Source organism: Pelophylax lessonae (assembly GCF_965119305.1).
Source record: "Pelophylax lessonae genome assembly, chromosome: 3".
Lineage (NCBI taxonomy): Eukaryota > Metazoa > Chordata > Amphibia > Anura > Ranidae > Pelophylax > Pelophylax lessonae.
Genome location: NC_138770.1, coordinates 426272276 through 426291115, shown reverse-complemented (window position 1 = coordinate 426291115; position 18840 = coordinate 426272276). Strand labels below are relative to the sequence as shown.

General features: G+C 42.2%; 1 protein-coding gene across 4 annotated transcripts in view; it reads right to left on the bottom strand.

Annotated features, from left to right (window-relative positions):
- Positions 1 to 18840, bottom strand: part of LAMA2 (laminin subunit alpha 2) — a 1405743-nt gene that overhangs the window by 448233 nt on the left and 938670 nt on the right. For all 4 annotated transcript variants that reach the window (XM_082249565.1, XM_082249566.1, XM_082249567.1 and 1 more), the window contains one exon: positions 7647 to 7790. In XM_082249565.1, the coding sequence (XP_082105691.1) occupies positions 7647 to 7790 (144 nt within the window). The remainder of the gene's footprint in view (positions 1 to 7646; positions 7791 to 18840) is intronic.

Sequence of the window (18840 nt, the reverse complement as noted above, 5' to 3'; positions counted from 1 at the left end):
CGTGCTGGCTGCTGATTAGGGAAAGATAGGCAGGAAAAAACCATTTGTGTCCGGATAGAATTGAGGGACAGGTCGGAGTGTTTAGGCAGGGCGAGTTGTAGGCATTTTAGGGATAGAGTCTGCTGAATTATAGGGTCAGTGTCTTCTACAAACTACAATCGATATTGCTGTGTGGGGGGTGGGGTGAATCTGCACTCAATCCTGATCTACGATCTCTTCTCAATCCTGTTAGGGACAGAGTCTGCTGAATTTTAGGGAAACTGTGTTCTACAAACTACAATCGATATTGCTGTGTGGTGTGGGATTGGAGATAGGCAGGTGTCAGTGATCCACATCCATTTTTCTGTGTGTGAGCTGCAGTGAACACAATCTTTTTGGGCTGCAGTGAACACAATCTTTTTGGGCTGCAGTGAACACAATCTTTTTGGGCTGCAGTGAACACAATCTTTTTGGGCTGCAGTGAACACAATCTTTTTGGGGTGCAGTGAACAAAATCTTTTTGGGGTGCAGTGAACACAATCCTTTTTGGTGTGCAGTGAACACAATCTTTGTGGGGTGCAGTGAACAAAATCCTTTGTGGGGTGCAGTGAACACAATCTTTTTGGGGTGCAGTGAACAAAATCCTTTTTGGGGTGCAGTGAACAACATCCTTTTTGGGGTGCAGTGAACACAATCTTTTTGGGGTGCAGTGAACAAAATCCTTTGTGGGGTGCAGTGAACACAATCTTTTTGGGGTGCAGTGAACACAATCTTTTTGGGGTGGAGTGAACAACATCCTTTTTGGGGTGCAGTGAACAAAATCCTTTTTGGGATGCAGTGAACAAAATCATTTTTGGGGTGCAGTGAACACAATCTTTTTGGGGTGCAGTGAACACAATCTTTGTGGGGTGCAGTGAACACAATCTTTTTGGGGTGGAGTGAACAACATCCTTTTTGGGGTGCAGTGAACAACATCCTTTTTGGGGTGCAGTGAACACAATCTTTTTGGGGTGCAGTGAACACAATCTTTGTGGGGTACAGTGAACAGAATCTTTGTGGGGTGCAGTGAACACAATCTTTGGGGGGTACAGTGAACACAATCTTTGTGAGGTGCAGTGAACACAATCTTTGTGGGGTGCAGTGAACACAATCATTGTGGGGTGCAGTGAACTCAATCTTTGTGGGGTACAGTGAACACAATCTCATACTTCTGAAGGTTTGAGGGTGCTGCCTGTTCCATACTCCCCCTACTCCTCATCTAGCCTTTTAGGGGTACAAACAATAGTAATTGGGGCCTAGTGTGGTTGTGTACGTGTGATATACATACACTTTTTTGGGATCATATTTTCTATTCCGCTATTTAATCAAAAACCTTTGGGGATCAGTTAAATTGGGGGATAGTCTGTGTTGGTACGTGTGAGAGAGATCCACCTTTCCAAGTTGTTGGGGTTCATCTCATACTTCTGAAGGTTTGAGGGTGCTGCCTGTTCCATACTCCCCCTACTCCTAGCCTTTTAGGGGTACAAACAATAGTAATTGGGGCCTAGTGTGGTTGTGTACGTGTGATATACATACACTTTTTTGGGATCATATTTTCTATTCCGCTATTTAATCAAAAACCTTTGGGGATCAGTTAAATTGGGGGATAGTCTGTGTTGGTACGTGTGAGAGAGATCCACCTTTCCAAGTTGTTGGGGTTCATCTCATACTTCTGAAGGTTTGAGGGTGCTGCCTGTTCCATACTCCCCCTACTCCTAGCCTTTTAGGGGTACAAACAATAGTAATTGGGGCCTAGTGTGGTTGTGTACGTGTGATATACATACACTTTTTTGGGATCATATTTTCTATTCCGCTATTTAATCAAAAACCTTTGGGGATCAGTTAAATTGGGGGATAGTCTGTGTTGGTACGTGTGAGAGAGATCCACCTTTCCAAGTTGTTGGGGTTCATCTCATACTTCTGAAGGTTTGAGGGTGCTGCCTGTTCCATACTCCCCCTACTCCTAGCCTTTTAGGGGTACAAACAATAGTAATTGGGGCCTAGTGTGGTTGTGTACGTGTGATATACATACACTTTTTTTGGATCATATTTTCTATTCCGCTATTTAATCAAAAACCTTTGGGGATCAGTTAAATTGGGGGATAGTCTGTGTTGGTACGTGTGAGAGAGATCCACCTTTCCAAGTTGTTGGGGTTCATCTCATACTTCTGAAGGTTTGAGGGTGCTGCCTGTTCCATACTCCCCCTACTCCTAGCCTTTTAGGGGTACAAACAATAGTAATTGGGGCCTAGTGTGGTTGTGTACGTGTTATACATACACTTTTTTGGGATCATATTTTCTATTCCGCTATTTAATCAAAAACCTTTGGGGATCAGTTAAATTGGGGGATAGTCTGTGTTGGTACGTGTGAGAGAGATCCACCTTTCCAAGTTGTTGGGGTTCATCTCATACTTCTGAAGGTTTGAGGGTGCTGCCTGTTCCATACTCCCCCTACTCCTAGCCTTTTAGGGGTACAAACAATAGTAATTGGGGCCTAGTGTGGTTGTGTACGTGTGATATACATACACTTTTTTGGGATCATATTTTCTATTCCGCTATTTAATCAAAAACCTTTGGGGATCAGTTAAATTGGGGGATAGTCTGTGTTGGTACGTGTGAGAGAGATCCACCTTTCCAAGTTGTTGGGGTTCATCTCATACTTCTGAAGGTTTGAGGGTGCTGCCTGTTCCATACTCCCCCTACTCCTAGCCTTTTAGGGGTACAAACAATAGTAATTGGGGCCTAGTGTGGTTGTGTACGTGTGATATACATACACTTTTTTGGGATCATATTTTCTATTCCGCTATTTAATCAAAAACCTTTGGGGATCAGTTAAATTGGGGGATAGTCTGTGTTGGTACGTGTGAGAGAGATCCACCTTTCCAAGTTGTTGGGGTTCATCTCATACTTCTGAAGGTTTGAGGGTGCTGCCTGTTCCATACTCCCCCTACTCCTAGCCTTTTAGGGGTACAAACAATAGTAATTGGGGCCTAGTGTGGTTGTGTACGTGTGATATACATACACTTTTTTTGGATCATATTTTCTATTCCGCTATTTAATCAAAAACCTTTGGGGATCAGTTAAATTGGGGGATAGTCTGTGTTGGTACGTGTGAGAGAGATCCACCTTTCCAAGTTGTTGGGGTTCATCTCATACTTCTGAAGGTTTGAGGGTGCTGCCTGTTCCATACTCCCCCTACTCCTAGCCTTTTAGGGGTACAAACAATAGTAATTGGGGCCTAGTGTGGTTGTGTACGTGTGATATACATACACTTTTTTGGGATCATATTTTCTATTCCGCTATTTAATCAAAAACCTTTGGGGATCAGTTAAATTGGGGGATAGTCTGTGTTGGTACGTGTGAGAGAGATCCACCTTTCCAAGTTGTTGGGGTTCATCTCATACTTCTGAAGGTTTGAGGGTGCTGCCTGTTCCATACCCCCCCTACTCCTCATCTAGCCTTTTAGGGGTACAAACAATAGTAATTGGGGCCTAGTGTGGTTGTGTACGTGTGATATACATACACTTTTTTTGGATCATATTTTCTATTCCGCTATTTAATCAAAAACCTTTGGGGATCAGTTAAATTGGGGGATAGTCTGTGTTGGTACGTGTGAGAGAGATCCACCTTTCCAAGTTGTTGGGGTTCATCTCATACTTCTGAAGGTTTGAGGGTGCTGCCTGTTCCATACCCCCCCTACTCCTCATCTAGCCTTTTAGGGGTACAAACAATAGTAATTGGGGCCTAGTGTGGTTGTGTACGTGTGATATACATACACTTTTTTTTGATCATATTTCCTATTCCGCTATTCAATAAAAACCTTTGAGGATCAATTGAATTGCGGGATAGTCTGTGTCGGTACGTGTGAGAGAGATCCACCTTTCCAAGTTGTTGGGGTTCATCTCATACTTCTGAAGGTTTGAGGGTGCTGCCTGTTCCATACTCCCCCTACTCCTCATCTAGCCTTTTAGGGGTACAAACAATAGTAATTGGGGCCCAGTGTGGTTGTGTACGTGTGATATACATACACTTTTTTGGGATCATATTTTCTATTCCGCTATTTAATCAAAAACCTTTGGGGATCAGTTAAATTGGGGGATAGTCTGTGTCGGTACGTGTGAGAGAGATCCACCTTTCCAAGTTGTTGGGGTTCATCTCATACTTCTGAAGGTTTGAGGGTGCTGCCTGTTCCATACCCCCCCTACTCCTCATCTAGCCTTTTAGGGGTACAAACAATAGTAATTGGGGCCTAGTGTGGTTGTGTACGTGCGAGATACATACACTTTTTTTGATCATATTTCCTATTCCGCTATTCAATAAAAACCTTTGAGGATCAATTGAATTGCGGGATAGTCTGTGTCGGTACGTGTGAGAGAGATCCACCTTTCCAAGTTGTTGGGGTTCATCTCATACTTCTGAAGGTTTGAGGGTGCTGCCTGTTCCATACTCCCCCTACTCCTCATCTAGCCTTTTAGGGGTACAAACAATAGTAATTGGGGCCCAGTGTGGTTGTGTACGTGTGATATACATACACTTTTTTTGGATCATATTTTCTATTCCGCTATTTAATTTAACTGGGCCTCCATGCGAGACCTGTGTGCCTTGTTGCGCTGTTTTGAGTACTCCACCAACATGGCCAGTGGCAATGACGCCGTTCTCAGCTTAACTATCCCACTTCTATGCCTCCTTGAAAAAACAATTCGGGCGATGATGGAAGAGGATGTGGCACAGGATGAGGAGGAGGAGGAGGATGAAGAGGTAACATTTCCAAGGCTTTCAGGGCAGTCATTCGCAAGGGGCTCCGAGGGTGGGTTCCTGCACACGCAAACGCCAGGGACGCAATTGTCCAGCAGGGGCACAGTTCTGGAGGATGAGGAGGATGAGGAGGAGGAGGAGCTGGAGGAGGAGATGGAACCATGTTCACAGCAGGGTGGCACCCAGGCCAGCTCATGGCCATCACTGGTGCGTGGCTGGGGGGATACAGAGGACACGGACGATACACCTCCCACAGAGGACAGCCTTTCGTTGCCTCTGGGCAGCCTGGCACACATGAGCGATTACATGCTGCAGTGTCTCCACAACGACCGCCGAGTTGCCCACATTCTAACTTGTGCTGATTACTGGGTGGCCACGCTGCTGGATCCCCGTTACAAGGACAACGTACCGTCCTTAATTCACTCACTGGAGCGCGATCGCAAGATGCGCGAGTACAAGCGCACGCTGGTAGACGCCATGCTGCTGGCATTCCCATCTGACAGCGGGGCCACAGTGGAAGCACAAGGCAGAGGAGGAGGAGGAGGAGGTCGCCAACGCAACCAGGGCACCGCCAGCACCTCAGAAGGCAGGGTTAGCATGGCCGAAATGTGGAAAAGCTTTGTCAGCACGCCACAACAAACAGCAGCACCAGCAGCTCAGATGGAACGTCTTAGCAGGAGGCAGCATTTTACCAACATGGTGGAGCAGTATGTGTGCACACGCCTACATGTAGTGAATGACGGGTCTGCCCCCTTCAACTTCTGGGTCTCCAAATTGGGCACATGGCTTGAGCTTGCCCTTTACGCCTTGGAGGTGCTGGCGTGCCCTGCAGCCAGTGTATTATCTGAACGGGTATTTAGCACGGCTGGGGGCGTTATAACAGACAAGCGCAGCCGCCTGTCCAGAGACAATGTGGACAAGCTCACGTTCATTAAAATGAACCAGGCATGGATCCCACGGGACTTTTCCGTACCTTATGCAGAATAGCAATGGATACCGACCTTACCCACCCATTGTTCCATTTTTGCTCTTTCTCACTCTTTTGGGGTGTACCCTCATTTAAAATTTTTGAAAAGAAGCAGTGTTGGCTACCTCGTCCTCCTCCTCAGGGCCAGATTAATGTAGGGGCTATTGGAGCTGCAGCTCCAGGCCCCTACCTTTTATATAGGCCCCGGGTTGGCCATATTCACTGTTACCGCTCTTCTGTCACTTGTAAACACAGAAGTCTGGCTTCTATGCTCGCTTCCCCAGGCAGCACCCTCAGAACCTCCCCACACAGCGTGAAGGCCGGACAAGGAGGGACAGTTGGCGATGCATGGATGTGTTTATGGGCTTCAGAGACAGCATCCCATGTTGAATTAGGCATGCATGGCTGCACCCTTCCTCCTCTGGGTGCATGGCAAGGCACGGCCCTTAAGGCCCTTCAAAATCCTCAGCACCAAGCCCATGATGCTGTTAATCCGGCCCTGGTCCTCCTCCACCGCCGCTTCCACCTACACCGCCCATAGGTGTGCGCAGCCTATTGCATTAAGGTGTGCACCCCAAAGTTGAAATACACATGCATGTGTTTGCCAGCAGGGAGAGTAATGTATCGGGGCCATGTACCTGTAGGCAAGGAGAAATAGAGCAGAGCAGGTCCCAGGGAGATCTTTCCCATCTCCTCACTGGCAATGCTATGTGCCCTAGGTGATTAGGGTGTGCCCAGGCACACCCAGCACACCCTGTGCGCACGCCTATGTCACCGCCACATCCACCACCACCTCAACCTCCCTCCTACTCCAAATGGGCCTCGTCCTTCAGAGATGAAGAAGAACATTGTTTTATTTTTCTGTTTTTTTTTTGTTGTTTTAAGTTATTTCCCTATCCACATTTGTTTGCAGAGCACTTGCCATGCTCTTAATTACGTTTTGCTGCCATTTGCAGCACTCTAGCCCTTTCCTTTGGTGTTTTAGAGCCATTTTAGTGCCTTAAAGTTCGGGTCCCCATTGACTTCAATGGGGTTCGGTGTCCGGGAAAAGTTCGGTAAAAGTCCGGGACACGGACCCGGACTTTTTTTTAAAGTTCGGCCGAACCCGTCGAACACGGACATCTAGGTGTTCGCTCAACCCTAGTGGTAAGTCACTAATAGGGAAAAGATCAGCTGCAGGGAGTCTTCTGACAATACTGGTGACCAGTACTTTGCCCTCGGCCTGACATGTTGAACACAATTTTCACTGTACAGGTCTTCTATGTGATAGTTGGTCTCATAAATATTGCCAAGGTAAAATCTACAACTAATATCATACTTATAAGAACCATCTTGCAGTGGGAAAAATAGAACCTAGACAACAGTAGTGGCAAGAAAGTTCACTGTATAGTTATTAAGAGGAGTAAAATGTTACTTTTTAACATGAACACGCATTTTAACTATGGATGATTTATGAACTTTTTTAGGATCTAATGTTTACAACAAGCTTGATTTTTTTTTTTTTATACTGGGGTGTGGGAGAACATTGAATGATCTCCACTGAGTGGGCCTATTGTAGAAACTCTGTAAGCATAATGGAAGAAACCATCTATGCCATTTTAGTTCACCTGTAACAGGTAATGCACAGTACCTTCATGCTGAAGGTGGTGATTGTAAACTGTAGCAGTATAAATGTTGCTTTATGATGCAGATTATTACGTATTTAATATTTGCATTTTAATGTCATTTCTTTTAAATACTGTTTTTGATCTCACTAGAATATTACTTGTTAGACAGACCAAAGTAAGTAATTAGAACAATATATTGAATGTCTTGGCATGTATTAGCTGCTTCAGCATGTTTTACTAAAATACACTAGCAGGAATCCACATTATGGTATTATATGGCTCAACAGTTTCCTACTCACCCACATTCGGATTAGTCCATCTGCTTCTGTACACCGGGTAGTGAGGCCAAAGCAGTAGCAGCTGCTGCAACCAAGTGGATTCCCTACATGAAGTCCAAAAGTGCTGGGTTTGCATCTGTCACAGTGGACCCCTTCCACATTCATCTGCAAAAGAGACACTTCACAGGCTAAGTAGAACAAAATGATGTGTCTTGCTTAGCAAACAACCTAATTGAAATGCTTCTAAAAAAAAAAGAAAATATGTAAAAGAATATTGCAGGGCTAAAGTATGGCTTTACATAATTAGTTTCTACATTACAGATGTCAGTACATTAATGACCATTATAAAGATCCCTAAAGGCAGGGAACAATTAGGAACTCATCCAAAAAGGTGGCCATTCCGTTTAGAAGCCAAAGCACATAACTAACAAAGCAATGATATAGCATTTACTATTTAACTGTAATGCAAATTTTATGTCTCTATCTGCTTTAAAAAAAATGTCTGTAGCTGTAAACAGAAAAATATGCTCTATACAGTATGTGTAGCTGGTAAGGCAGGATACTAGAAAAGGAGATTCAGTGGAAAAAAATAAACTGCTTTAAATCTATCAGGCCTATTTATTGCGGTAGTGATAGTGATCAATAAAAAAAAGTGCAAAGTGCAATAACTTAGTCAGGGAGTCAGAATTCATCTTTTTTTACTTGTTCCCTTAAAGTAAATTGTAGGCTGATTGCTACTGAATACTGCACTTTGTATAATTGCTGCAATGTATCATAACTAAATATTCTGTAGGTTCATCATCTGACGAAAGGGTCATAAGAATAATTACACTTTTGTTGAGAAAAAAAAAATCCCCTTTTGGTGATCAATGTACGCTGCAGGGATTTTAATAAACTTTGTTGCAGAGTCCTATCCGTGTGTGCTCTGAAGAAATAGCTGTTTGTTTTGTGCAGAGTGAAACTTTATGAGAATGACTTCTTTATTATTAATAGGCTAATGCACTTGTAGTGTTCTAATGAGGAAAATGCAGGGTCTTAATCGCTTTAGAAGTGAATAACTGTTTGGGAGTATCTCACCAAAAATGAAATGTTTATTGCAAAGGTTGCCTAAAATGTGGTTTGTATCTTTGTGCAGATGTCTGGAAAATCAGTAAGCCAATCACAAAAGCAGGAAATAACACTTCTGGGGGTGTTCCGTGCACCAATGTTGCACGGAACACTTCCAGATTGCCATATTGCCAATATGCCAATATTTACAGACAGGCCACATATGGCATTGCACAGGCATTTTTTGATCAAATTCTATTCTATGTAGATAAATCCCTAAGCAGTGTAGGATCAATACCAAACTGATATAGCCTCTCTGTCAGAGTGTTTTATGTATGCTTTCCATTTGGAGATCTCAGACAAGATTCATAGGTGGACAAAGTTCACATCAAGGTTTCCATAAGATACACATCCAGATTTAAATGATATCTTGATTTAAAAAAAAAAAAAGGCATTTGCAATATACGTCTACAATACATACACATTTCCCCATGTTTTATCCATTTAAACACCCAGCGAGTACAGAAAAATACATGATGAGCTGTCATAAATGGAATCAGGTCCAAAGTTTTGTCATGGGCTGACGAGATACAGTGTTTTTGTGGACTGAGTGTTGTCAGTCCTGCCCAGTTTTCTCATACCAAACTACTCAGACCCATTTACTGTCCCATCTCCACAATATAAATTCTAATAATTCTGGATTCCCACCATAGGTATTGGGAGAGGTAATTACTCTCCTTGAAGCAACATAGTAAATCCAGCCATACATGGATCAACATTTGGCTGGTTCAGCAGGGGCCAGGTGAATTTCAATAAATGTATGGACAGGCTGCTTATTCACAAGTTGATCCGATCGACTTGTATACAACCAGCCTATTTGAAAATGTTCCCTGTATAAGCACCGTCAGCTTATGCCGGTTGCTCTGATCAGTGTTTTCTGGCAGAAATGTATCCCCGCTGTCAGAATACAATAGCTCAGCGTGAAGGGTTCCCCCATCCACCCAGAATGGATGGAGGAAACTAGTCTTTTTCTTTCATTCAACCCGCTGGTTGAACAAACTCTCATATGGCCAGCCTAAGTGAATGCTGGATACAGGAGTGTTTTAAACTTTCATTGGAAAGTGGAAAGCTCCCATTTACCTTGAGTCATGAGCAGCAGAAGCTCAGTTATATACTTGTCAACATTTAATTGGACATCTATTAAAGCTTTGTATTGACTTTGACCTTATCTACAGAAAGTGAACAAGTGTCGAGTTCTCTAGACTATTGTAAATAATTTGTTGAAAGCAGAGAATCTGACAGAGGGACCCCTGTTACTTAACATGACTCAGTAGCAGGAGGGGTATATACACAGCTGAAAATAATTAAAGGAACACTTTGAAAACACACCAGATCTCAATGGGGAAAAATATAATGCTGAATATCTATACTGATATGAACTGGGTAATGTGTTAGGATGGAAAGGAGGCCACAACGTTTGATGGAAATGAAAATGATCACCCTACAGAGGGCTGAATTCAAAGACATCCCGAAAATCAAAGTGAAAAAATGATGCAGCAGGCCGGTCCATTTTGCTGAAATTTTAATGCATCAACTCAAAATGGTACTCAGTAGTTTGTATGGCCCCCACATGCTTGTATACATGCCTGAGAATGTCGAGGCATGTTCCTAATGAGATGTCGAATGGTGTCCTGGGATATTTCCTTCCAGATCTGGACCAGGGCATTGCTGAACTCCTGAACAGCCTTAGGTGCAACCTAGTGGCGTCGGATAGACTGAAACATAATGTCCTTGAGGTGTTTTATTGTATTTAGGTCAGGTATGATATCAATTCCTTCATTCTCTAGGAACTGGCTGCATACTCTCGCCACATGAGGCCGGCATTGTCATGCACCAGGAGAATCCCAGAACCCACTGCACCAGTGTAGAGTCTGACAATGGATCCAAGGATTTCATCCCGATACCTAATGACAGTCAGGGTGCCATTGTCTAGCCTGTAGAGGTCTGTGCCTCCCTCCATGGATATGCCTCCCCAGACCATCACTGACCCACCCCCAAACCGGTCATGCTGAATGATGTTACGGGCAGCATAACGTTCTCCTTGGCTTCTCCAGACCCTTTCACATCTGTCACATGTGCTCAGGGTGAACCTGCTCTCATTTTTGAAAAGCACAGGGCACCAGTGGCGGACCTGCTAATTCTGGTGTTCAATGGCAAATGCCAATCAAGCTCCACGGTGCCTGGACAGTGAGCACAGGGCCCAATAGAGGATGTCAAGCCTTCAGGCCACCCTTATGTCTGTTTCTGATTGTTTGGTTAGAAACATTCACTCCAGTGGCCTGCTGGAGGTCGTTTTGTAGGACTCTGGCAGTGCTCGTCCTGTTCCTCCTTGCACAAAGGATCAGATACTGGTCCTACTGATAGGTTAAGGATCTTCTACTGCCCTATCCAGCTCTCCTAGAGTAACTGCCTGTCTCCTGGAATCTCTTCCATGCTCTTGAGACTGTGCTGGGAGACACAGGAAAGCTTCTGGCAATGGCACGCATTGATGTGCCAACTGCCATCCTGGAAGAGTTGGACTGCCTGTGCAACCTCTATAGGGTCCAGGTATCGCTTCATGCTACCAGTAGTGACACTAATCCTATCCAAATGCAAAACTAGTGAAAAACAGTCAGAAAAGATGAGTAGGGAAAAAAATGTTAGTGGCCTCCACATGTAAAACTATTCCTGTTTTGGAGGTTGTCTCATTATTACCCATCTATTGCACCTGTTATTAATTTCATTAACATCAAAGCAGCTGAAACTGATTAACAACCCCCTCCACTACTTAACTGACCAGATCAATATCCAAGGAGTTTAACTGACGTGATGCTATACTCTGGTTAAAAAGTGTTTCTTTAATTTTGTTTGAGCAGTGTGGTTTTTCATTTAATATGAAAATTCCTTTGATCATATCGTTATTATTCTGAAAATTTGAAATAAATGTTAAGTTAAGAGGCAAAATGTGAAAGAAAAGTGCGGGGATTAAAAAAAAAAAAAACAACAATTTATATTAACCTGGATTGGTGTAGCATCGATCCGATGCTGCTGCTGACCGGCTCTATACCGAGAACTGAGCAATCAAAGACTGTTGCAGATGTAAATAACTGCGCTGGAGCAATAATAGTAGGAGCTGCAGCTTTAGTGGGAAACACTAGAGACAAATGTATGTTGGAAAGCTGCGCTAACAAATGATATAGCAAATATAAGAACAGTGGGAGTTTGAATACAGTCCAAGTTCATGAAAGAGTATCCAGGTCAAGTGTAATAGTTCAAGGAAGCCTCCAACAGACTCCGAGTAAAAGAAAGTCCACCACCGGAGAGCACTCGGTCAACCGCTGTGAAGCATGCATAAGGGGTATGCGCTTACCAGAAGGATACAGGTTTTAGGCATGGGTATACACCAAATATCCTCAAAGCCAGCTCCAGCGTAAGTCACCTCTCCCACCGAATGCAATCAGGGATAAAAACAGCACCAGCTATCTCGTCCTCATCAAAGCCAAGCAAACATATGCAAGAGAAGAGTGGGGCCACAATAGTGTAGATGGTATATACAGTTTAATAGAAAACAAATGGAATAACACTCACAATATGTCAAAGGATAAAAAGCGTTGAACAGGATCACAGCCGCCGCCGCCCGACTTCCGGCCGCACAGTAGTGACGTCAGCACGTCTTCCCTACGATCGTTTCGTCAAAACTGACGTCTTCCAGGGGATGTTGATCGCTTAGTTCTCGGGTCTGCTCTGAGCACAGAAGGTTGTCTGTCAGTCACGTCTCTCTGTTCTGCCCCTCTAGTGCTCACTGGAGCCCATAGGCTACACAAGGGGCTTGCTCAGGCTCCCAACAGCATGCATTAGTGGTAAAATCCCTACAGAGCCTTGACCAGCTCTGTGACATCACTAGGCAGTGGGCTTTAGCCCGGAGTGGGCTAAATCTGGGTCACAGGGTTCTCCCACAGGAGAAATATGGCCAAAAGAGCTTTGACCGTACTTCTTCTTTTACCACCAAAAGACGGCTACACACAGGCTTAAGAAGCCAGGAGGGCGTCCACGGACCCCTGCGGCTCACAGGTGGCACGCTCCTCAGGGCTCAGATGATCACAGATCCAGGTAAAGGGCCAATCACAGTGGCTCTTTACCATGTGATCAGCTGTCAGCCAATGACAGCTGATCTTCAAAGTAAACAGAAGCCGGTTATTGGCCATTACCCAGCTGTTATTGGCCCTTAACAGGTTTCTGTAACAGGGACATCGATCCCCTCAGTGCCAACCAGTGCCGCTAATCAGTGCCCACCAGTGCCATCTACCAGTGCCCTACAGGACTGCTAATTAGTGCCCCCCAGTGCCACCTATCAGTGCCTATCAGTGCTGCAAATCAGTGGCCATCATTGCCTCATCATCAGTATCACTTATCAGTGCTGCCCATCAGTGCCACCTACTAGTGTCTATCAGTGCTGCCTATCACTGCCATCTATCAGTGCCACCTCCCAGTGTCCTTCAGTGCTCATGGGCTGACAACATACTCCAGAGGAGGCCCTGATCAGTAAGCCAATCACAAAAGCAGAAACTAACATTTCTGGGGTTGTTCCGTGCACCAATGGTGCACGGAACATCTCCAGGTTGCCATATTGCCAGAAAAGAGAAAAGAAAAAAAAAAAAACATAAAGCGGAACCCCACTGTACATTCCTATCCGTATCGTCAGTATTGAACTATATGTTCCATTAAAATATTATGTAATTGTTGAAGAAATCAGATAAGCGAAGAGAGGAGAAATAGTGAGAAAGAAGAAAAAATAGGAAAAAGGGGAGTAGATCAGGGAAAAGTAAAGGAAAGAAAGAGGAGTCAGTCAGAGTTTCATTAGGGTATGGATAAGGTATGGATTGTATCCATGGATCCCATGTTGCATCGAATTTCTTGGTGGAGTTGTGGAGAATACAGGTAAGTCTATCATTAACCATTATCCAGTTCAGTTTATTCCTCACGTCACGTATTCAAGGGGAACTGTTGACTGCTTCCAGTATTTAGCAATAGGTATTCTGGCTGCTAAGAATATATAGGTTATGAGTTTTGTCAATTTCTTGGGAACCTCCTTGGGAGAATTTTGAAAAAGGGCTGGTTCCGGGGATCTACGGATATTAACCCCTGTCACTGAGTGTATCAACTTAAATTCACAAATCCAGAATCTAGTGACTACAGGGCATTGCCACCGATGATGGGTGCATCTTCGCAACTCTGGTCGGGACTAGGTATCAACGTAGAAGCATTTTATAGTTTGCTTCAATTAATGTTGTGTTCATGGATATTTTGGATAATGCATAGGCAATATCTAACTTTTATTATTTCACATTACTGAATTCATTATAGTTTTTTGATGAAGACATTATTATTATTATCACAAAATTCAAAGAAATAGCGCCTCCTAATGATAAATTTCTACAGATGTTGATACGGCAGCCATCAATTTATGGTATAACCAAAAATGTTAATGATTAAGGAAAATATCTCAAAGTGCTAAGTGCAATAAATAAACAATTAATTTGTCTTGGTGATAAAAAGAGATAAAAAGAAATAAAGTGTTAAAAATGTAATTAATGTAAATATAAAAAAAAATGTGTTTAAAAAAATATATTAAACATGAAAAATCTTAGTGATAGGTTAAGAAAAGTCCATTGAAATTTCCAAAACAACAATTCCACCAATGTTGTGCCAAAGTGCTCAAAAATGATCTTCTAGTTAAGGTGCTAGTGCTTGATAATCCTTCACCCATTAATATGAGGGTCACTCACCAGACGAATAAGGACTTCTAGGACCCAATTCGCTTTGTTAAATATTCCAAACTGAATATCCTTGGGGTTGAAATTGACTCCCTGGATAGCCCCCTGGGCTCACAGTGGAGGGCACAGCGCTTGTCCCACAATGATATGATATAAAACATCCCCCAAGAAGATAAAATAGGTGATTGCGTAATACTGTTTCATTATAAAGTTAAAAGTATATACAATTGTGTTACTCACATTTAAAAGTGCCTATTTACGGCACACAATAACAAGCAGTGCAAAAGAATTCCGGAACGCCGCTCGATTCCAGCGTGCGTTCCAGCAATAGGCAGAAGTGATGAAACTGGAAGTAGTAGCCTTTAGGTCGACCTCAATGCATTTCGCAGGTTTGCATCATCAGGAAGAATTTTTAACACTTTATTTATTTATTTTTATCACCAAGGCAATTATTATTATTATTATAGTTATTATTATTATCATTATTATTACCATTATTAATTATATCACATCCCTTTACTTATCACATTTATGGGCTCCAGAAATGTAGAAATGTTGAAAAGCACACACTACTCTAAGAGCTTAGTACACGTTTCATAGGATTTCCTATGAATTTAAAATTTAAGTTGCGGCTGCTTGAAATTGAAAGGTATTTGAACATTCAGTGGAACCACATGAACAGCACTGATGCTGTGTGATTTCCATTTAGCATCATGCAGAGTATAGGCAACTACCTTATCACAATGCTACAGACAGCGATGAGATGGAATCTCCTAAGTCTTTATGACACTCTACTTCAAATCTACCAGATTCCTCTGTTCATTGTTATCCATATACATGTTTTCTCATATAACAGCCTTTATCTTTGAACAACAGTATGCCTGGTGAGTCAGAAATGCACAGCAAACTGGTATAAAATAAATATTGTCAATTCTTTAGGTTGTGCAGCATTTCAAACAGGACATGAAGTTTATTTTTGAAGCTGATATCAGCAATGCTTTGACAAGCAGGTATGCATAAGGGAAAACGATTTCAAACCAATGCCTAGTTTCTTCAAAGCAGGAGTCTATTATTTGTTTCAGTGAAATACATGGGTACTTTAAATATATTAGAAAAGTGTTAAACTACAAAGAAATATGTGACTTGTAGAATCCTCTGTGTACAGAGCCGCACTTAAATACATTTGTACTTTTTTCATGATAAGATTATATTTACATTATAGGGCTTGGCTATAGGCCAAGCAAATTTTTAGAGTTTGGGTACATATTAAAATGTAATGCTATTATATTTTGTTTAAGAGCATCCCAAGGCAACACTCAGAATCAGTTGCCTGCTGTTGCTATCCAGAATATTGAAAAGCACGTAGCAACTGTGCTAAAACCATTCAGTTTTTCAGCATATAAACGTTTGCAGATATATTCAGCAAGGTGCTTAAAGTGGTTGTAAATCCTTACATATACCCAGTAAAGTGACTGGCATCAGGGGATACACAGAGGTTAAACAAATCCTCCTACATAAGTTGTACCTGTCTGTCTACAGCCATCTTTCCCCTACATTCAATCAATGTGCATAATTTTAAAGCTTGTCTGAGAGTTTAAAAAAACTGGACAGAAAGCTTAAGTTACACTCTGTAGAGCTCAGTGAGGAGCGCTCTGACAGCTGATTGGAGGAAAGGGACACACCCCCTCCACACAGGAACAGAGCTGATGCTGTCATTCAGCTGGAGCTCACTACCCTGTCACCATTTTTCTCTTGGTGTCAGGAAAACGTGTCAGAAGAGGAAAAAATAATGTATAGAGAGAAATAGCCACACTCCAACTTGAAGGTGAAAAATATAAAATCCGTTTTTTTTTCGTATCCAAAAGATAAAATTAATTCAAAGTGTATCCATATTATAGTCAGAGACAAGAGATGAACGCATAGTAGTTGACGCGTTTCACGGATAAACGTTTATCCGTGAAACGTGTCAACTACTATGCATTCATCTCTTGTCTCTGACTATATTATGGATACACTTTGAATTGATTTTATCTTTTGGATACGAATAAAACAGATTTTATATTTTTCACCTTCAAGTTGGAGTGCGGCTATTTCTCTCTATACATTATAGTTGCCTGGACTGCGGATCCTTAATGCACCTTATTTTTGATGGTTGGGATTACCTTATCGCTGGAGCGGTTCTTTTGCCCTTTCTGCTGATCTGTGACAGAAGAGGAAAAAAGTAGCAGACAGAGATGCGTGCTTTTAATTGACACAAGTACACTCTACAGAGGCATCTGCCCTGTTCATATTTCATGTCTGAGGTTTACAACCCCTTTAAAGTTCCTCTTGGATGGACTGCAGCCCTTTTTTTCCATAATAGTATGCTTTATAAACACACGTTCATATTTCTGTATGTTTAGATTAGGCAGCAGGGATCCATACAGAGCACAGTAACAAGACAAAAGAGTACATCAGCTTGAATTTTAAACTTCAGACTCAGGGCCATTGGGAGCTTAAGGATATTGACATCCATCTATATTCTAATAAGGAATGTAGAGATGCAACTCGTTATGTGTAGCACCACATCCAAAGAGTAATCAATCAAAAAAAAAAAGGAGTTGTGTAGGACTTCAACGGTCGCCACTAGTAATCCCAAAATATCTTTTATATCTAATTGAGTACTCTCTATTCCTTTTTGGGATTATTAGTGGCAACCGTTAAAGTCCTACACAACTTTTATTTCCCCTTTTTTTTAATCTAGATACTAAAGATGAATGCCAGAATGAAGCATGAAATTATTTGGCAGGTTTTGGTGCCAAAATCCTGGCAATATAATACCTTGGCAGTGTAGAATCTAAACAGGAAAAAGGTAAGGCACTGATAGATTTAGCACCCAGTAAGAACATTATGATATTGCTAGTTTAACTACAAACAAAATAAAAATAACCTTGCGCTCAGCATCACAAGGGAGACTGCAGCTACCACTATATCTGAATACAAGATATGTGTGAATTAGGAAAACAAAAATGGTGCGCTATCTCTTTAAATCATCCAAAAATGTGCTTAAATATCATAAACAAACTTACAACTGATAAATCATAAAGTACCTATTGTGCAATAACTCATCAAACAAATATAATGCTATGTGCAATAATTCATATATCAATAAAGTGCTCTTGTGTCTGTCAAAGTGCTCTTGTGTTTGTCATCTGATATAACATGCAAACATGATGCACAGAAATCATACCTGTTCATAAATAGTAACAAAAGGTTCATCCAATGTCCTCCCACTGTTAGAGAAGGGCTAAGTAGGACTACACCTCTGAGTGAAAGATCACCACCACCAACAGAGAGCACTTGCCAAAAGGTTAACCTCTACATTATAGGAGGTTAAAACAACATGGTTCTCCACTAATCCTTGGAACAGTGGTCCGTAAAAATATTGGATGGCCCCAAATCACCTCTGCTCTCCACAGTCTCTGCCACAATGGAAGTGCCAGTGATACTCAAAGATAGAAAACATACACCATGGCCCAATATCTTCCAGGTAGAATGTTTTTTAAACTATGCAGTACTTAGTAGCGCACGGTGGCGTGCACGATCACATCACAAAATGAACTCCTGCCTACCAGTTTTGTGGTAACCCACATCATCAGGGGACAGGAGCCATTGCGCAACGTTCCACAACTTATATACCTGAAGCAGTACTGCTATGAAATGGGCAACAAAGCAATGCATTAAAATGGCCTCCTCTAGAAAAGTGATTTATAATTTATCATTTGTAAGTTGGTTTATGATATTTTCAGCACATTTAACACTTTATTGGATGATTAAAATAGACAGCACACTATTTTTGTTTTCCTATAGCTAGTGTTAGTTTTAGGCATTAAAGTGTTAATAAACCCAGGACCCTGCATTCACTATACAGTATCTAGTCTCACACAGTACACAGAACATGAAAATTCAATAGTTTTAGTAAATATAAACTGCTAAATACCTTTTTTCATCAGCAGTTAGAGCAATCTTGTAACTTCTACACTATATTGTCAAAAGTATTGGGACACCTGCCTTTACACGCACATTAACCTTAACATCTCAGTCTTAGTCCATAGGGTTCAATATTGAGTTGATCCACCCTTTTACAGCTATAACAGCTTCAACTCTTCTAGAAAAAGCTGTCCACAAGGTTTTGGAGTGTGTCTATGGGAATGTTTGACCATTCGTCCAAAAGCGCATTTGTCAGGTTAGGCACTGATGTTGGACGATAAAGCCTGGCTCACAGTCTCCACTCAAATTCATCCCAAATGTGTTCTATCAGGTTGAGGTCAGGACTCTGTGCAGGCCTGTCAAGTTCCACCCTGAACTTGCTCCTC